Source organism: Ursus maritimus, unplaced genomic scaffold (assembly GCF_017311325.1).
Source record: "Ursus maritimus isolate PB19 unplaced genomic scaffold, ASM1731132v1 scaffold_35, whole genome shotgun sequence".
Lineage (NCBI taxonomy): Eukaryota > Metazoa > Chordata > Mammalia > Carnivora > Ursidae > Ursus > Ursus maritimus.
The window spans coordinates 9,713,989-9,726,812 of NW_024426119.1; the positions used below are offsets into that span (position 1 = coordinate 9,713,989).

The following is a 12,824-nucleotide window of genomic DNA, read 5'->3' on the forward strand; positions in this document are numbered from 1 at the left end:
CAGCTTAAAGGAGCTTTATTGGGAGACCAGCTGTGAAGAGAAATTAAGTAAAACATGTCCACCAGGGACAGGACGACTCTGCTTAAGGTCCCAAGAATCCCCCAAGGGGATTCAGAGGATTCACAGATATTGTCCTATGAGCAATTTCACCACTTCTTTCTCCCAAGCCCCTCCCATTACCTCCATGGAGCCGGCTTTTCGGTTACGAATGAGGGGTGATCTCCTCGGGAGGCCAGGGCCCTCAGGGGGCTGGGGTGAAGTCTGCAATGCCCGGTCTGGTTCATCTGATGCCTTCCCTGGGCACAGGTTCTCCATGCTGCCTTGGTCTGTTTTCATCTCTTCGTTCTACCCACCAACAGGCACAGATCAGAAAGGTGTTAATGGCCTCCAGCCTCCTAATCCCAGACTCCCCAATCCTTTTACCTCCCTGTACTATTTCTAAGTTTCCCATCACTTGGTTCCTAAAGCCTCTAATCTGAAATCCCAGCACTTGGACCCACCTCAGAAGAAGCTGGACGGAATCCACAGCCAGCTGGGGCACTGCCTTCTTCCTCAACACCTTTCACTCCAGGGCTGAAGTGTAGCTCCACATGGAACCGCTCCTCTGATAAGGGATCCTATGGGCATCAACAGATGAAGGGGCAGTGGGAAAAGTTGGATATGGTGGTGGAAGACCACGCAGGGACAACAGAGAGGAACTCAGGATACAGCCTCGCAGGGGTGAGGCTTCAGTATCTTACTCCACTCTGGCGCTGATCTATTGGAGCTCCCCCTTAACTATAGTCAAGTATTAAAGGATCCTCATTCCCTCACCCCCAGCATTTGAGATCCACCACCACATGGCTTTCTAACCCCCAGTTCCACAACTCTTTCCATCCATCTCCCACAGTAATTCAGTTTTGCTACAGTACATACAGCAGCCCACTTAATACACACATACAGCATACATACATACTACACCACGCATATCTTTGTGGAGCCAGATGAAAAAGGCATAACAATGTTTGAGAGAAAAAGACTCCTTATAACATCATCTCAAATTCTATACGCTCCCTAATGCAGAGTTATGTTCTATGGTATCTCTCTGGCTCAACACTATCCCCAAACACTTTTTCTGTTCCTGTAGGAAGCTCCAGGCTCCTCTCTGTGACATGCTGTGCTTGGGTATCACACCCACAAATTATAAATGAAAGTTTCTTTCTAGAATGGGAAGGAGGAGAAAGAAAGGGCACCCTCCTCACCCCACGCTGTTAGCTCCTCACCCGTGTGTTGTCCTCATACAGCATGATGACAATCTGGGTCATATAGTTGAGCTCTGAGATGGCACTGAGATAAGCCAAAGCTCTCTGCCATTGTGCATCCTGGGTCTCCTACAGAACATAAGGGGAAAATGAATGCCCAAGGACAAGGGAGTCAGGGAAGGGGCAGGGAGACAACGAGAACGCAGGAAGTTTACAGTGAAAAAAGAAACATGAGGAGGAGAGTAAAAAAATGCTGGGGAAAAAATGTTCATAGGTTGAACATGATCCTTACATCAAGAAGTCCCCCATAACGGAAGACACTGAGTAGGGAGTGGACGTGGCTTTCACTGGTGAAATAGAGACGTGTTCGAACATGGCGGCCTGGGGAGAGCACCCCTCGGGAGTACCTAAGATAAGAGCTAAGTCATACACACTGTCACATAATCCTCTTCCCACCCCTCCACAAATTCCTTCCTCTCATCTCAAACACTTCTCTCCTTCCCCCCGCCCCGGATCCCTTCTATTCTTAGTTCCCCAAGCTGTCCCAGCCTGAATTCCCCCAAGGGCTCCCCGACATGACCCTCCCCCCATCCAGCACCCCTCCCAGCCCTCCCTCACAGGGGATGCAGCTTGTTGACAGACTCATCCTCGTGGGTTCTCTGCAGGTCAAGTAGTATCTTCCGCAACAGTGGAAGACAGAAGCCCACAGCAATTTCCAGTTTCTCCTCCCGACTGATCCCGTACTCCTAGGGGCCACAGGCCAGGAATAAGTACGTCAATGAATCTTGTTTCCCTCTTGCCTCATACTCCTAGGCCCAAGATGATGTTTTTCTTCACCTCAGGTCTAAGGTTTCTTGCATATCCACCATATTCCCCCTCTCCAGGTTTCTCCTCAGTTAGCCTCTTGCACTTACTCAGAGCCAGAGCAGAGCCTGAGAACTATAGCAACTCAGCTTATTCTTTCTCTAAGTTTCCTTCCCCTGGTTCCCACACCATCCCTCCTTTCTGCTTTTCTCCCCTTCTTCTCCCAGTGCCCATACCCCTAGGCTATGAGACACACCTGGGGAATGACCACATCAGCCAATGCCTTAGAGAGACGTAGTAACTCTGCTGTGCCTTGAAGTCCCAGACTCCCATTGTGCTGCACATCATACTTCACACAGTCATAGATGTCAGGGATCTTACTGATATCATAGCGCCCACTCTTCTGTCGAAAGTCACGCTCCAGTTTGCTCCAACGCTGTAGCATGAGCTCTAGTGTCTCACTGTGGTAGAGTTGCAAGTCTGGAAGGAAGATGGACAATCAGAAAGAACCGAAGAATTTATCTCTAACAAAAGACCCTAACAAATCTGCAATAGAATCAGGCGGATGAGAATGCCTTGTCTCAGACATTTAGGAGACGACACAGGAGTATCTGAGGAACCCATCCATACCTGAAACCTTGAAGGGAAGTTAGTACTATTCATACCTACCTACAGACTTCGGGTCCTGCATCCGTTCCCGGATCTGGTGAGTGAGGTTTTCAATCAGGGCAAATACCTGATCACAGACCTTCACGGGATTCTGGATGACAGCCATGGAGTTGAGGAGGGAAGTGCTTCCAGTGGGAGCCAGCTATGTGAACAGACAGATGAAAAGCAAGATAGGCTCTGTGTCAACTGCCCAGAATCCTGTGAGCTTATTACAGAAACTACCCACAAGTAAGATCTGCTCATAGGCTTACTCCAATGAGGATTCTTAGGCTACAGGGCATACTATCAGTTCTAGGATGAGGGGACTTCTCTAACACAGTCATTTAAAAAGGGTTGAGGGTAAAAGTTTTGCAATCCAGAGGAAATAAAACAGAACCAGGTTCTTTTTTTTTTTTTTTTTTTTTTTTTTTGTGGTGGGGGAGGGGGGGTGAGAGAGGGTTGGGGAGGGGCAGAGGGAGAGAACGTTAAGCAGGCTCCATGTCCAGCACAGGCACCCCCCATGTATATTTTAGAACCCCCAATAAAAGAACTTCGGTCAGGGCACCTGGGTGGCTCAGTTGATTGAGCATCTGACTCCTGGTTTTAGCTCGGGTCACGGTCTTGGGGAGGTGACATTGAGCCCCACATTGGGCTCTGCGCTGGGCATGCAGCCTGCTTGGGATTCTCTCTCCCTTTCCCTCCCTCTGCTCATGCACTCTTGCTTTCCCCCAAACTTTCTCTCAAATAAATGAAATCTTCAAAATAAATAAATAAATAAAATACACATGGAAAATACTGAATAGGGGAACCTGGGTGGCTCAGTCAGTTAAGCGTCTGACTTATAAATTTAGCTCAAGTCATGACCTCAGGGTCATGAGATTGAGCCTCACATCAGGCTCTGCACCGAGCGCGGAGCCCGCTTGAGATTCTCTCTCCGCCCTCCCTCAGCCCCATCCCCTCACCCTGCTTGAGTGCGCTCTCTTTCTGAAAGAAAGAAAGAAAGAAAGAAAGAAAGAAAGAAAGAAAGAAAGAAAGAAAGAAAGAAAGAAAGAAAGAAAAAATGCTGGGGAATAAAGATTACACCAAAACCCTTCAAAATCCCCACAAAATGTTTCGTGAGTGGGTAACAAAGATAACAAAATCTTATTCCTCTTAACAAAATGCTAGCTTGACCTAGAGCAGAGGTCCTGCCTCAGAGCTAGGTTCCAGATCAAGCTTTCAGGACAGTGACAGTCAATGAAGAATGGGGAAGGGAAAAGAGGACTGTGGGTGGAATGTACACATTCAACTAGGTCCTTTTTGCTAACAAAAAGAAGCAAGTGAGAAAGAAAAAGTGCTTTAGCTTTTTGAATTTGACATTGAGCAATGGATTGGAATATAAGAGAGCAAGGTCTTGCCCTTATCAAGTCTTGCTCAGAGAAAAACACAAAAAATGACTTTCTTCAAGCAATGTGCTCACTTAAGAACCTATCAGAAATGGTTACATGATACTCTGAATATACTTAATGCCACTGAACTGTACACTTAAAAATGATTCAAGTGGGGGCACCCCCCTGGCTCAAAGAGCATGCAACTCTTGATCTCGAGGTTGTGAATTCAAGCCCGTGTTGGGTGTAGAGATTACTTAAATATAACTGAAAAAAAGAATCTTTAAAAAAAAATGATTCAAGCAGTACTGCAATTAAAAAAAATATTTTCTTTAAGAAAGAACTCATCAGAAATGAGCTACCAGTGGTAGGATGGTATAAAATCAGTCTGGCATATGATTCCCAGTCAATCATGGCCAGATACATAGGAAAAAAGACGGCACTGGGTAATGGCATCCACTGTGATTAATACTGTGAGGCAGTACACTAGAGTGGCTAACAGCCTGGGATCTCAGGTTAGACTCCTTGGGTTCATACTAGCTGGGTGTCCTTGTTAAGGTTGCTTAAATTCTTCTGAGCCTAGCTTTTCTCACCTGTAAAATGGGAGAAAAGTAGTACAAGACCACAATTCTTAAGGTGGATTAAATATGGTCATTAATTCTTTGTCACCTTCCCCTTGCCTAGAATCTGCACTGGCCCTGTGACTGCTTAACCAATCAACAACAAAAAGAACAACAATGAAACCACAAAGTTACATTGTATTAATTAATTCTGGGCCTACACATGTTCAAAAGAGTTTGGAAGGGGGCACCTGGCTGGCTAGTTGGTGGAGCACGCAGCTCTTGATTTCAGGGTTGTGAGTTTAAGCCCCACATTTGGTGTAGAGATTATTTAAAAATAAAATCTTCTTTAAAATTTATTTGAGAGAGAGCACGAGCAGGAGGGGCAGATGAAGAGGGAGAGAGAATCTCAAGCAGACTCCCTGATGAGCGTGAAGCCTGATGTGGGGCTCAATCTCACAACCATGAGATCACAATCTTAAGAATAGGGGTGCCTGGGTGGCACAGTCGGTTAAGTGTCTGACTCTTGGTTTTGGCTGGGTCACGATCTCAGGTTTGTGAGATCAAGCCCTGTGTTGAACTCCACATTCGGGACAGAGTCTGCTTAAAAGACTCTCTCCCCCTCTTCATCTGCCCCTCACCCCCAAGCGTGTGTGCATGTGCTCTCTCTCTGAAATAAATAAATACAATTAAAAAATAATAAAAAAACCAAAATCTTAAAAGAAGCTTAGAAGATTCTACTTTTAGGGTGTCCTAAGCTACCATTTAAGAAGTCTGGTTACCGTGCTAAGAAACCACATGGAGAAAACGTAGAGAGGAGAGGCTCTAAGACTATAGGGATAGCAAGAAGAAGGAGAAAGCCCAGCCATCTCAGCAACCCAGCTGAGCCTTCAGATGGTTTCAGCCCCCAAACCTGGCCAGTATCTGGGGAATTTTAGGAGACACCCCAGTCAAGACCAGCTGAGCCTGGAGCTATGAGTAAGATAATAGAATGAATATTGTTTTAAGTCACTGACTTTTGGGTAGTTTTTTATGCATCAATAAATAACTGAAACATTATTTCATTCAGAATCCTTGTGACCCACTGTGTTTTGGAACTGAGACTTTTTCAGACCTTAGGAAGTTAATATAGTACATATGCCACAAGATATATAGTATCTCCAACAGGACTTAGGGCATAACTAAACACATTTATATTTCTGCAGCACAATGTATGACTATGTAAACTAAACAAAATAAACAGGAATTAGAAATAGTCTTATCATGTCAGGTTTTGCTACCAAATAAATCTCGGTGCCAAATTTTTGTTTTTGAAATTGTGGTTAAGAGATTGTAGACCCATACTTACCTCAAAGGGTGAGGATTAAATGAGATAATGTATGGAAAGCAGTGCCTACCATGTAGTAAGTACCATTATTGATCACTATTAGAATTCTAGGAATTTGGGATGGGGATATGTTGGGCACAAATATAGGGAGAGCCTGACCTGATCGTAATCCTCAGGACCAAAAGGTGCATCCTGCTGCAAAATATGGTGCAATCGAGCCTTCACCCGATGCTGACAGCTGCTCAAGGAATCGCCATCGCTGTCCAGGAGCCCATTCATGTTGGCACTCTTCACCATTTGTACCAAAATGGGTGTTAGCTCTCCTTCTAGAGCCAGAAGGCCCTGGAGAGGAAGCACAAAATCTATTAGTTTTCCTTCCAATCTACTTCCTCTAGGCCTAGATTGTCCCAGAGATCAAATGGGAACTGGCTTGGAGAGGAGAGGTACAGATCAAGGGGCCTACCCCCACTAATTATTCTCAGCTCATTCTCAGTAGTATAGAATGGGTCAGATACAAGCAGAAACTTCTCTGAGTCAGCACATAAACATCCTGACATTTTCCAACTAGTTCTCCAAACTCTTCGTTTCTCTACCTAATGGAAGCTGGGACTATGGGAGAACTCTAAGTGTGCACCTTGGCAAAGGCAGCTGCAGTCATCTGGACACGGCCCTCATCAGAGGCATAGATCTTGAGATCGTGGCGGAAAGTGCTATGGAGACGAAGCAGCCCACAACCGGGGAAGCCAGCATAGTCACCTGGGGGTAAAGGGGAGCACCAGGAATGGACTGCTATAAATACCCACATGGAAGAAAGAATGCCCTTTCCCCCATTAACTTCCCCATTGCCTCTATCTGTTCATTCCCCCAACTTATTCTCTAATCGTCTTATCCAAGCCCTGCTATTGACCTCCAAAATACTCACCCTGTCCTCCAGGGTACATGCAGCGAAAAGCTCGCCCCAGCTCCTCAGCCTGAACACGACCGGCAGGAGTCAATTCTCCACCCCACTTCAGTACCAGCAATAGAGACGGGGTGAGGGCTTCCTGCTGTTGGTCTGCAGGAATAAGAGAGAGTGAATAGGTCTAATCTAAGGAAAATAGTGGGGACGTCTAACTGGCAGGTCTTCTCTGGAGCCCAGAAAGGTGATTTGAGGTAGAAGTCATCTAAAGGTTTAAGAATAAGAGACTTGAATGGTAATGGCAAGGGCATATTATATCTCACCTTGCCCCTCATTAGTAGCTTTTACTCCATGAGGGTAGTAAGTCAACTGCACCTTCCGGTTGATGCCTGAGAAATGACCATACCTGCAGGATAAACTCAGTTTACTTTTTACCCCAGCACCCAGTTCTCACTGTCACTGGCTCCCCTTTCCCATTCCCTTTCTCACATCTCCAGCACAGACTTCAGCTGCTCTAGTTTCCCAGTCTTCTCCTCGATCTCACCACCTGGTTCTTTCTCCAGTTCAGCCAATAACAGCCTTGTGATATCCAGCACCTCCTAGAGGAAATAACAGGATATCCGTGCAGGAGGCCAAGTCCTGGCAAGTTACCCTTTCATCCTGGCCTCTCCTTGAGGCCCCCAAATCTATATTCTCTATCTTTCCCATAGCACTGCTCCTCCCAGCCAGATTCACCAGGTTACCTGTAGCTGCTCTGGCCGCTTCAGTTTTAATTTACCCGTCTTGTAGCCACCATGTTTTTCAAATAGACTGAAAAACCTGAAGAAATAAGGAAAAGCTTCAGTATGGGGTGAGACAGTTAAAACCTCGGGGAGCTGCCCCATCCCCATCTCCCTCACAAAAACCTATCTGTCTAAATTAGGACATCCTTCCTACCTTGGATGTGTCACCTCCATTTTCATTTTCTGTTTAGGGGTACGATCCCCATGACGGATAATTGCAATGACACAACGAAGTTCCATCCTAAGGTAGGGAATGTTGTTAGAGCCTCTCCTCCAACCCATCCCACACCAACTCCCATCATTTCATCTTACTTGACATGTCAGAGAACAGAGGAAAAACTATCTGAGATCAGGCATATAGGCAGGGTCAAGGAAAATGCCTGGAAGATGCCCAGCTCCACTAGTCAGATGGTATAGGGTCAGAAAGTAACCACTGGTCTGGGCCAGGTGCTTTTAATAGGTTACTCCAGATTTTATACTTTTGCTCACATAGTGCCAGATGTGGTAGGGACAATGGGAATGTCCTCAGCCTCTGTGGGGATGGACCATGGGATCTGGAACTGTGGAGCAAGCTCCCGCATGATGGTGTTCCTAGAAGGAGAAACATGAAGAACTGTATGAAAATGAATGAACCAGAACCACACATATGAATAAGGCTCACAAAAACTAGCAAGCTGTGGAAGAATACATTATATAAAGCCTAAAAACATGCCCCCAAAACAACCCCATAGATGTAGTAAAAGTATTAACAAATGCATGGGAATAACAGGGGCACTTGGGTGGCTCAGCTGGTTAAATGTCCGACACTTGGTTTTCGCTCAGGTCATGATCTCATGGGTCTTGAGACTGAGCCTCACATCAGGCTCCGTGCTCAATGGGGAGTCTGCTTGAGATTCTCTCCCTCTGCCCCATCTCCCACTTTCTTTCTCTCAAGTGCACTCTCTCTAAAATAAATAAATCCTTAAAAAAAAATTAACGCATGGGAATGACAAACACCAAATTAAGGATTGTGGTTATCTCTGGGTGGGAGGGTAAGGGATGTAATTAGCCAGGGATGGGTAGGGGCCTCAACTATATTTCCTTTTTTTTTTTTTAAGATCTATTTATTTATTTTAGAGACAGAGAGAATGTGAGTTGGGGGGAGGGGCAGAGGAAGAGGGAGAAGGAGACTCCTTAAGCAGACTCTGCACTGAGTGTGGAGTCCGACACAGGGCTTGATCCCAGGACCCTGAGATCATGACCTGAGCAGAAATCAAGAGTCAGACACTTAACCAACTGAGCCACCCAGGCACGCCAATTCTTAATATTCTATTTCTAAAGCTTGATGGTGAATACATGAATACTCAACCATATTCATCATTCTTTCCACATTTTTAAATATCCCGTGGTGAATTTTTTTAAAAGAAAAGTTTTAAAACAGTATTACAGTATCATCATATTTAGTACAATAATATAGTTTGTTTATATATGATAGAAGACGACATATTGGTATGTATAAAACTGTTAAGAGTTTTAACTGGGGAGTGCAGCGTTAGGAAGACAAGAGGGCTAAGGAACCCTTTTTCTATTTTCCTTTTTCACTTTTTAAAATCCTTTTTACAATATTTAAAATAAAGCAAGAGCCTCCTAACTCTCTTCTTTAAGCCCATTCTGCCCAGTCCAGACCACTGTGTCCCTTACCCCAGAATCTTGGCACAGTCATCATAGTATTTCATCGAATTCTTGACAAAACTGAAGCCATTGACATCACACACAAAAGAGTGACCATTGGCACGAAGAAGGTCAAAACCACAAACTGTTTGCTGCAGTGGAAAGAGGCAAGATGAGAACAAGAGAGCCACTCTTTCTTCCCAGACCCCTGCTCCTGTCTCATTCCCTCATTCCACAGCACCACCCACCATGGGCCCTCCTCCACCTTAAAAGCTACGCAGACTTTCCTGGCCACCAGCTTTTCCATGGCAGTCAGCATGACTGGATATCGAATCTCTTTCCCTTCACTGTCTCGTTCAACCTTCCCATCCAGGGCTGGAGATTTTCTGGCTTCAGCATGGGCATAATCGGGCCCCACTGTATATACCTGCAGGTACATAGCATCACTGAGTATGCCCACTGCTCATCCTGCATATGAGAAGATAATATGAGCACTAGGTCTGTAAACTAGTTTCAGAGTAAAAACAAAAACAAAAACAAAAAAAGTCTGAGTACAAAGAACAAGGAGACCAACATTTTTCTTACTGAGTCCCAATGAAATATCTTTATGAAGGTTTCTCTTTGGGACTCCAGATCTATTATCTAGTCCTCGTTAAGAAATAACTTACCAACATTATACCATTTTCCATGCTACCCTTGCCCTTGCTCTGATAGTAACAACGTAAATGTCTACTTCTCTAACTTCACCTGAATACGAAAGCAAATCACATTCATGCTTTATTTTCTATGACTCTCCATACACTTCCACTTGCTTCCCATGCACATCATCCCACCCAGACATTTATGACTTCTTAAATCCCTATATCCACCATAACCTTGACATCTGTGCCATCTGTTGGCATAAACTCCTCATAGATGTATGATCCTGTCTTGCGGACACTGCTCTCAGGAGAGTAAACGCTGCTTCGGCTGCCAATCTTCAGGAAGAAAAGGAAGAAAAAAATGTTGCCTCCACCTTGTCCCCAAATCCTCCAGCTTCCCTCCCCATCACCTCATTCTTGTCCTTCTACTTCCCCAAATGCTCAAATGTCTCCCATACCTTACGGAAGAGGCGCTGACTTCCTCCTCCAGCTGAACTGGGGTAGTAGATGTAAACATTATGGTCCTCTGCACTCACTGGCTTCTCCACAAAGGGCTTGGGAAAGACAGCTCCATTTACCTCTACTTGGTCTTCACCTTCTATCAGGTTGCATTCTGAAAGACAGGTATGCAGTCATTTCCAGGGTTGAGAATTGTAGGATAATTCTAACCCCCATTTCTCTGAGTTTTAATCTCCATAACCCCCAAATATTTATGACCAAATCTTAGTAATAGATATGGAAGTATCTATATGGTATATAAATATAGTAGTATCTACAAAAGAGGTCCAAGGCTCTGTTCAAGGACACATAGCTCTAACTCTACCCTTAATCCAATAACCAAAGGCTCACTGAGATAAGTAGTACATGGAAATGTCTAGACCACAGACAACTAGGCTAAGTCACAGAAAGCCAGGCAGGGCAGGACTGGACAAAGCCAGGTACTCACCCTCAGGCCGGGCAGGGTCACGGTTGAGCACAGCATATCGAGGCAGATCAATACCCTCCTCCTGCAGGATCCGGTACACCTCCCTCCTGTTGCCCCCAAATAAATTAGCTGGGAGAGGTGGGGGACGGTGACCAAGGGAAGAGGCTAGGGATTTCATTTGCTCAGGAACTGGTAGATATCAGTATATAGAACTCAAAAGGGCATGATACAAAAATTAAGCATGTTTGTTTGACTCTGCCCCTCCCAGAGTGTACTCTATAAACAGGCATGATTTCAGGGCTACCCATCCCACCAATCAACAGAAAGCTATACCTATCCTGGATGTAATACTGCATAGCCAGGTCATTGATAAGAAAGGGGTTTCGAAGCTTGGAGTAAGCAACAGCTTTATCCAGAGGAAATCCTGGGATAGAGAAAGGAAATAGATCAAAGAAAAAAAGTGAAAGAGAGTGAGAAAACAGCAAGAGAAATAGATGTATTAAAGCTAAAGTTGCCATTAAGCTCCTCTACCCATCCACCCATCACTTATCCTTCTGCCCAACTTCCCAAGTCTAGAATACCCATCAGGAAAAAGTGAAAAAGGTATTATTTTTAGGGTCCGTCCAGAGATACACAATTCTGTCAGAGACCCCAAGAGCCTTAGATCCTGAGGTTTGAATATGGCCTTTAAACCACCTCCAGCAACTCTTCCATGATATAGGGAAAGCAAACCCCTCTGCACTGTTCTCCAGTGTGTCAGGAAGAGCTGATGACCTCTGTACTATTTGACAGTAAGAGCCTCATTTCCCAGTCCATCATTCCCAACACCATTTCCTCCCATTTTCTTTCACAGACTCCAACCTTTGGAGTGGAAAGAGATGAGGCAGTGGCAAGATGGCCAGTTTTCCACAGGTTCGTTGAGGATCACATCTTCTCCCAGAATGATAACAGTTAGGTAGTCAAATCTGCAGAGTCGTTCTAGGATTTGGGTCATTGGCTTGGACTTGGATTTCTTGGTCATGGCACAGATGCCAACAATGATCTGAGGTTCAGGAGGCTATAGAGAAGAAGTGCTGTCAGGAACTTAGGAACGTCCCACCAAGACCATCCCTATTAGGGAACACTGTCTCATCTCCTTTGGGCACAGTTTTTTGCCAGGACTTTAGACCTATCAGGTAAATGCTATCTCCTAACTTAGGTCTGGAATGGAGTACATACAGGGATTTCTACTGCCTAAAGAACAGGAGCCTTCCCACAGTAGGAAATGTGTGCTCAGGCAGAAGAGCCAGAGAACCAGTAACACAACAGGAGGAAGGCATAATGGCAGGGAATTCAAAGAGAAGTAACCTAACCAATATCTACTGCTTCTCCATTTAATCAGGACAGGGCCTGTTTACGACAGGAAATCTATGCATTTGCAAAGAGCAGAGAGGTGTCTCCAACCAATGGAATCTCAACACTCTATGAAAGGGGTCCCAATACCAAGTTACATCATTTTCCTTAGTCTTACCACTTCATCCTCCTCATCCTCAAGGAGCTCGCTGTCACTCTCTTCTGTCCTCATGCCTATTCCACGGGTGCCCAGCCCCTCATCTCCAGCTCCCAGGAAGAAGTGGGCTGTGGCACTCTCGCCCTCACTGGCCGGCAGTGACCACATCCCCGCCGGAGCACCCACTCATCCCGCTCTGCAATGGAGGGTATCCCATTAGCTCAGAATTCAAACCCCATGGCAGTGGGTAGGGATGGGGCATGAGGAATGATAAAATAAAGAGGGAACCACAAGGAGACTAGGGGAAATGGGAAACAAAACTATGGTTAGAAGGAGCAACAGGAAAGGAGGCACGCACATGGGCTATGACTTGTCGGGCTATGACTTGACAGGCTATGACTAAAGATCCCTAAGAGAAAAGCGAGGTCTCCCTTTTCCTCTCTGCTCAACCCACCCCCAACCATGAGACTGGTGAGAGGATAAGTAGGTTCA

The 12,824-nt window shown here is 45.4% G+C and overlaps 1 protein-coding gene across 2 annotated transcripts in view; it reads right to left on the reverse strand.

The window, feature by feature from the left end:
- The window catches only part of PPIP5K1 (diphosphoinositol pentakisphosphate kinase 1), a 44,265-nt gene that overhangs the window by 29,946 nt on the left and 1,495 nt on the right, over positions 1–12,824 (reverse strand). The window contains exons 2-24 of one of the 2 annotated variants that reach the window (XM_040620519.1): positions 12,354–12,528; positions 11,705–11,900; positions 11,177–11,267; positions 10,865–10,950; positions 10,377–10,531; positions 10,153–10,254; positions 9,543–9,704; positions 9,308–9,429; positions 8,117–8,218; positions 7,782–7,868; positions 7,589–7,664; positions 7,335–7,444; positions 7,169–7,251; positions 6,870–7,001; positions 6,582–6,703; positions 6,107–6,289; positions 2,715–2,856; positions 2,302–2,525; positions 1,860–1,987; positions 1,534–1,648; positions 1,263–1,370; positions 501–617; positions 181–345 (exon numbers count right to left, since the gene is read on the reverse strand). In XM_040620519.1, coding sequence (XP_040476453.1) covers positions 181–345; positions 501–617; positions 1,263–1,370; positions 1,534–1,648; positions 1,860–1,987; positions 2,302–2,525; positions 2,715–2,856; positions 6,107–6,289; positions 6,582–6,703; positions 6,870–7,001; positions 7,169–7,251; positions 7,335–7,444; positions 7,589–7,664; positions 7,782–7,868; positions 8,117–8,218; positions 9,308–9,429; positions 9,543–9,704; positions 10,153–10,254; positions 10,377–10,531; positions 10,865–10,950; positions 11,177–11,267; positions 11,705–11,900; positions 12,354–12,500 — 2,955 coding nt within the window. In that variant the 5' untranslated portion in view covers positions 12,501–12,528. Of the gene's footprint in view, positions 1–180; positions 346–500; positions 618–1,262; positions 1,371–1,533; positions 1,649–1,859; positions 1,988–2,301; positions 2,526–2,714; positions 2,857–6,106; positions 6,290–6,581; positions 6,704–6,869; positions 7,002–7,168; positions 7,252–7,334; positions 7,445–7,588; positions 7,665–7,781; positions 7,869–8,116; positions 8,219–9,307; positions 9,430–9,542; positions 9,705–10,152; positions 10,255–10,376; positions 10,532–10,864; positions 10,951–11,176; positions 11,268–11,704; positions 11,901–12,353; positions 12,529–12,824 lie in introns of those variants that run through there. The other variant, XM_008702161.2, reaches the window with a different exon arrangement.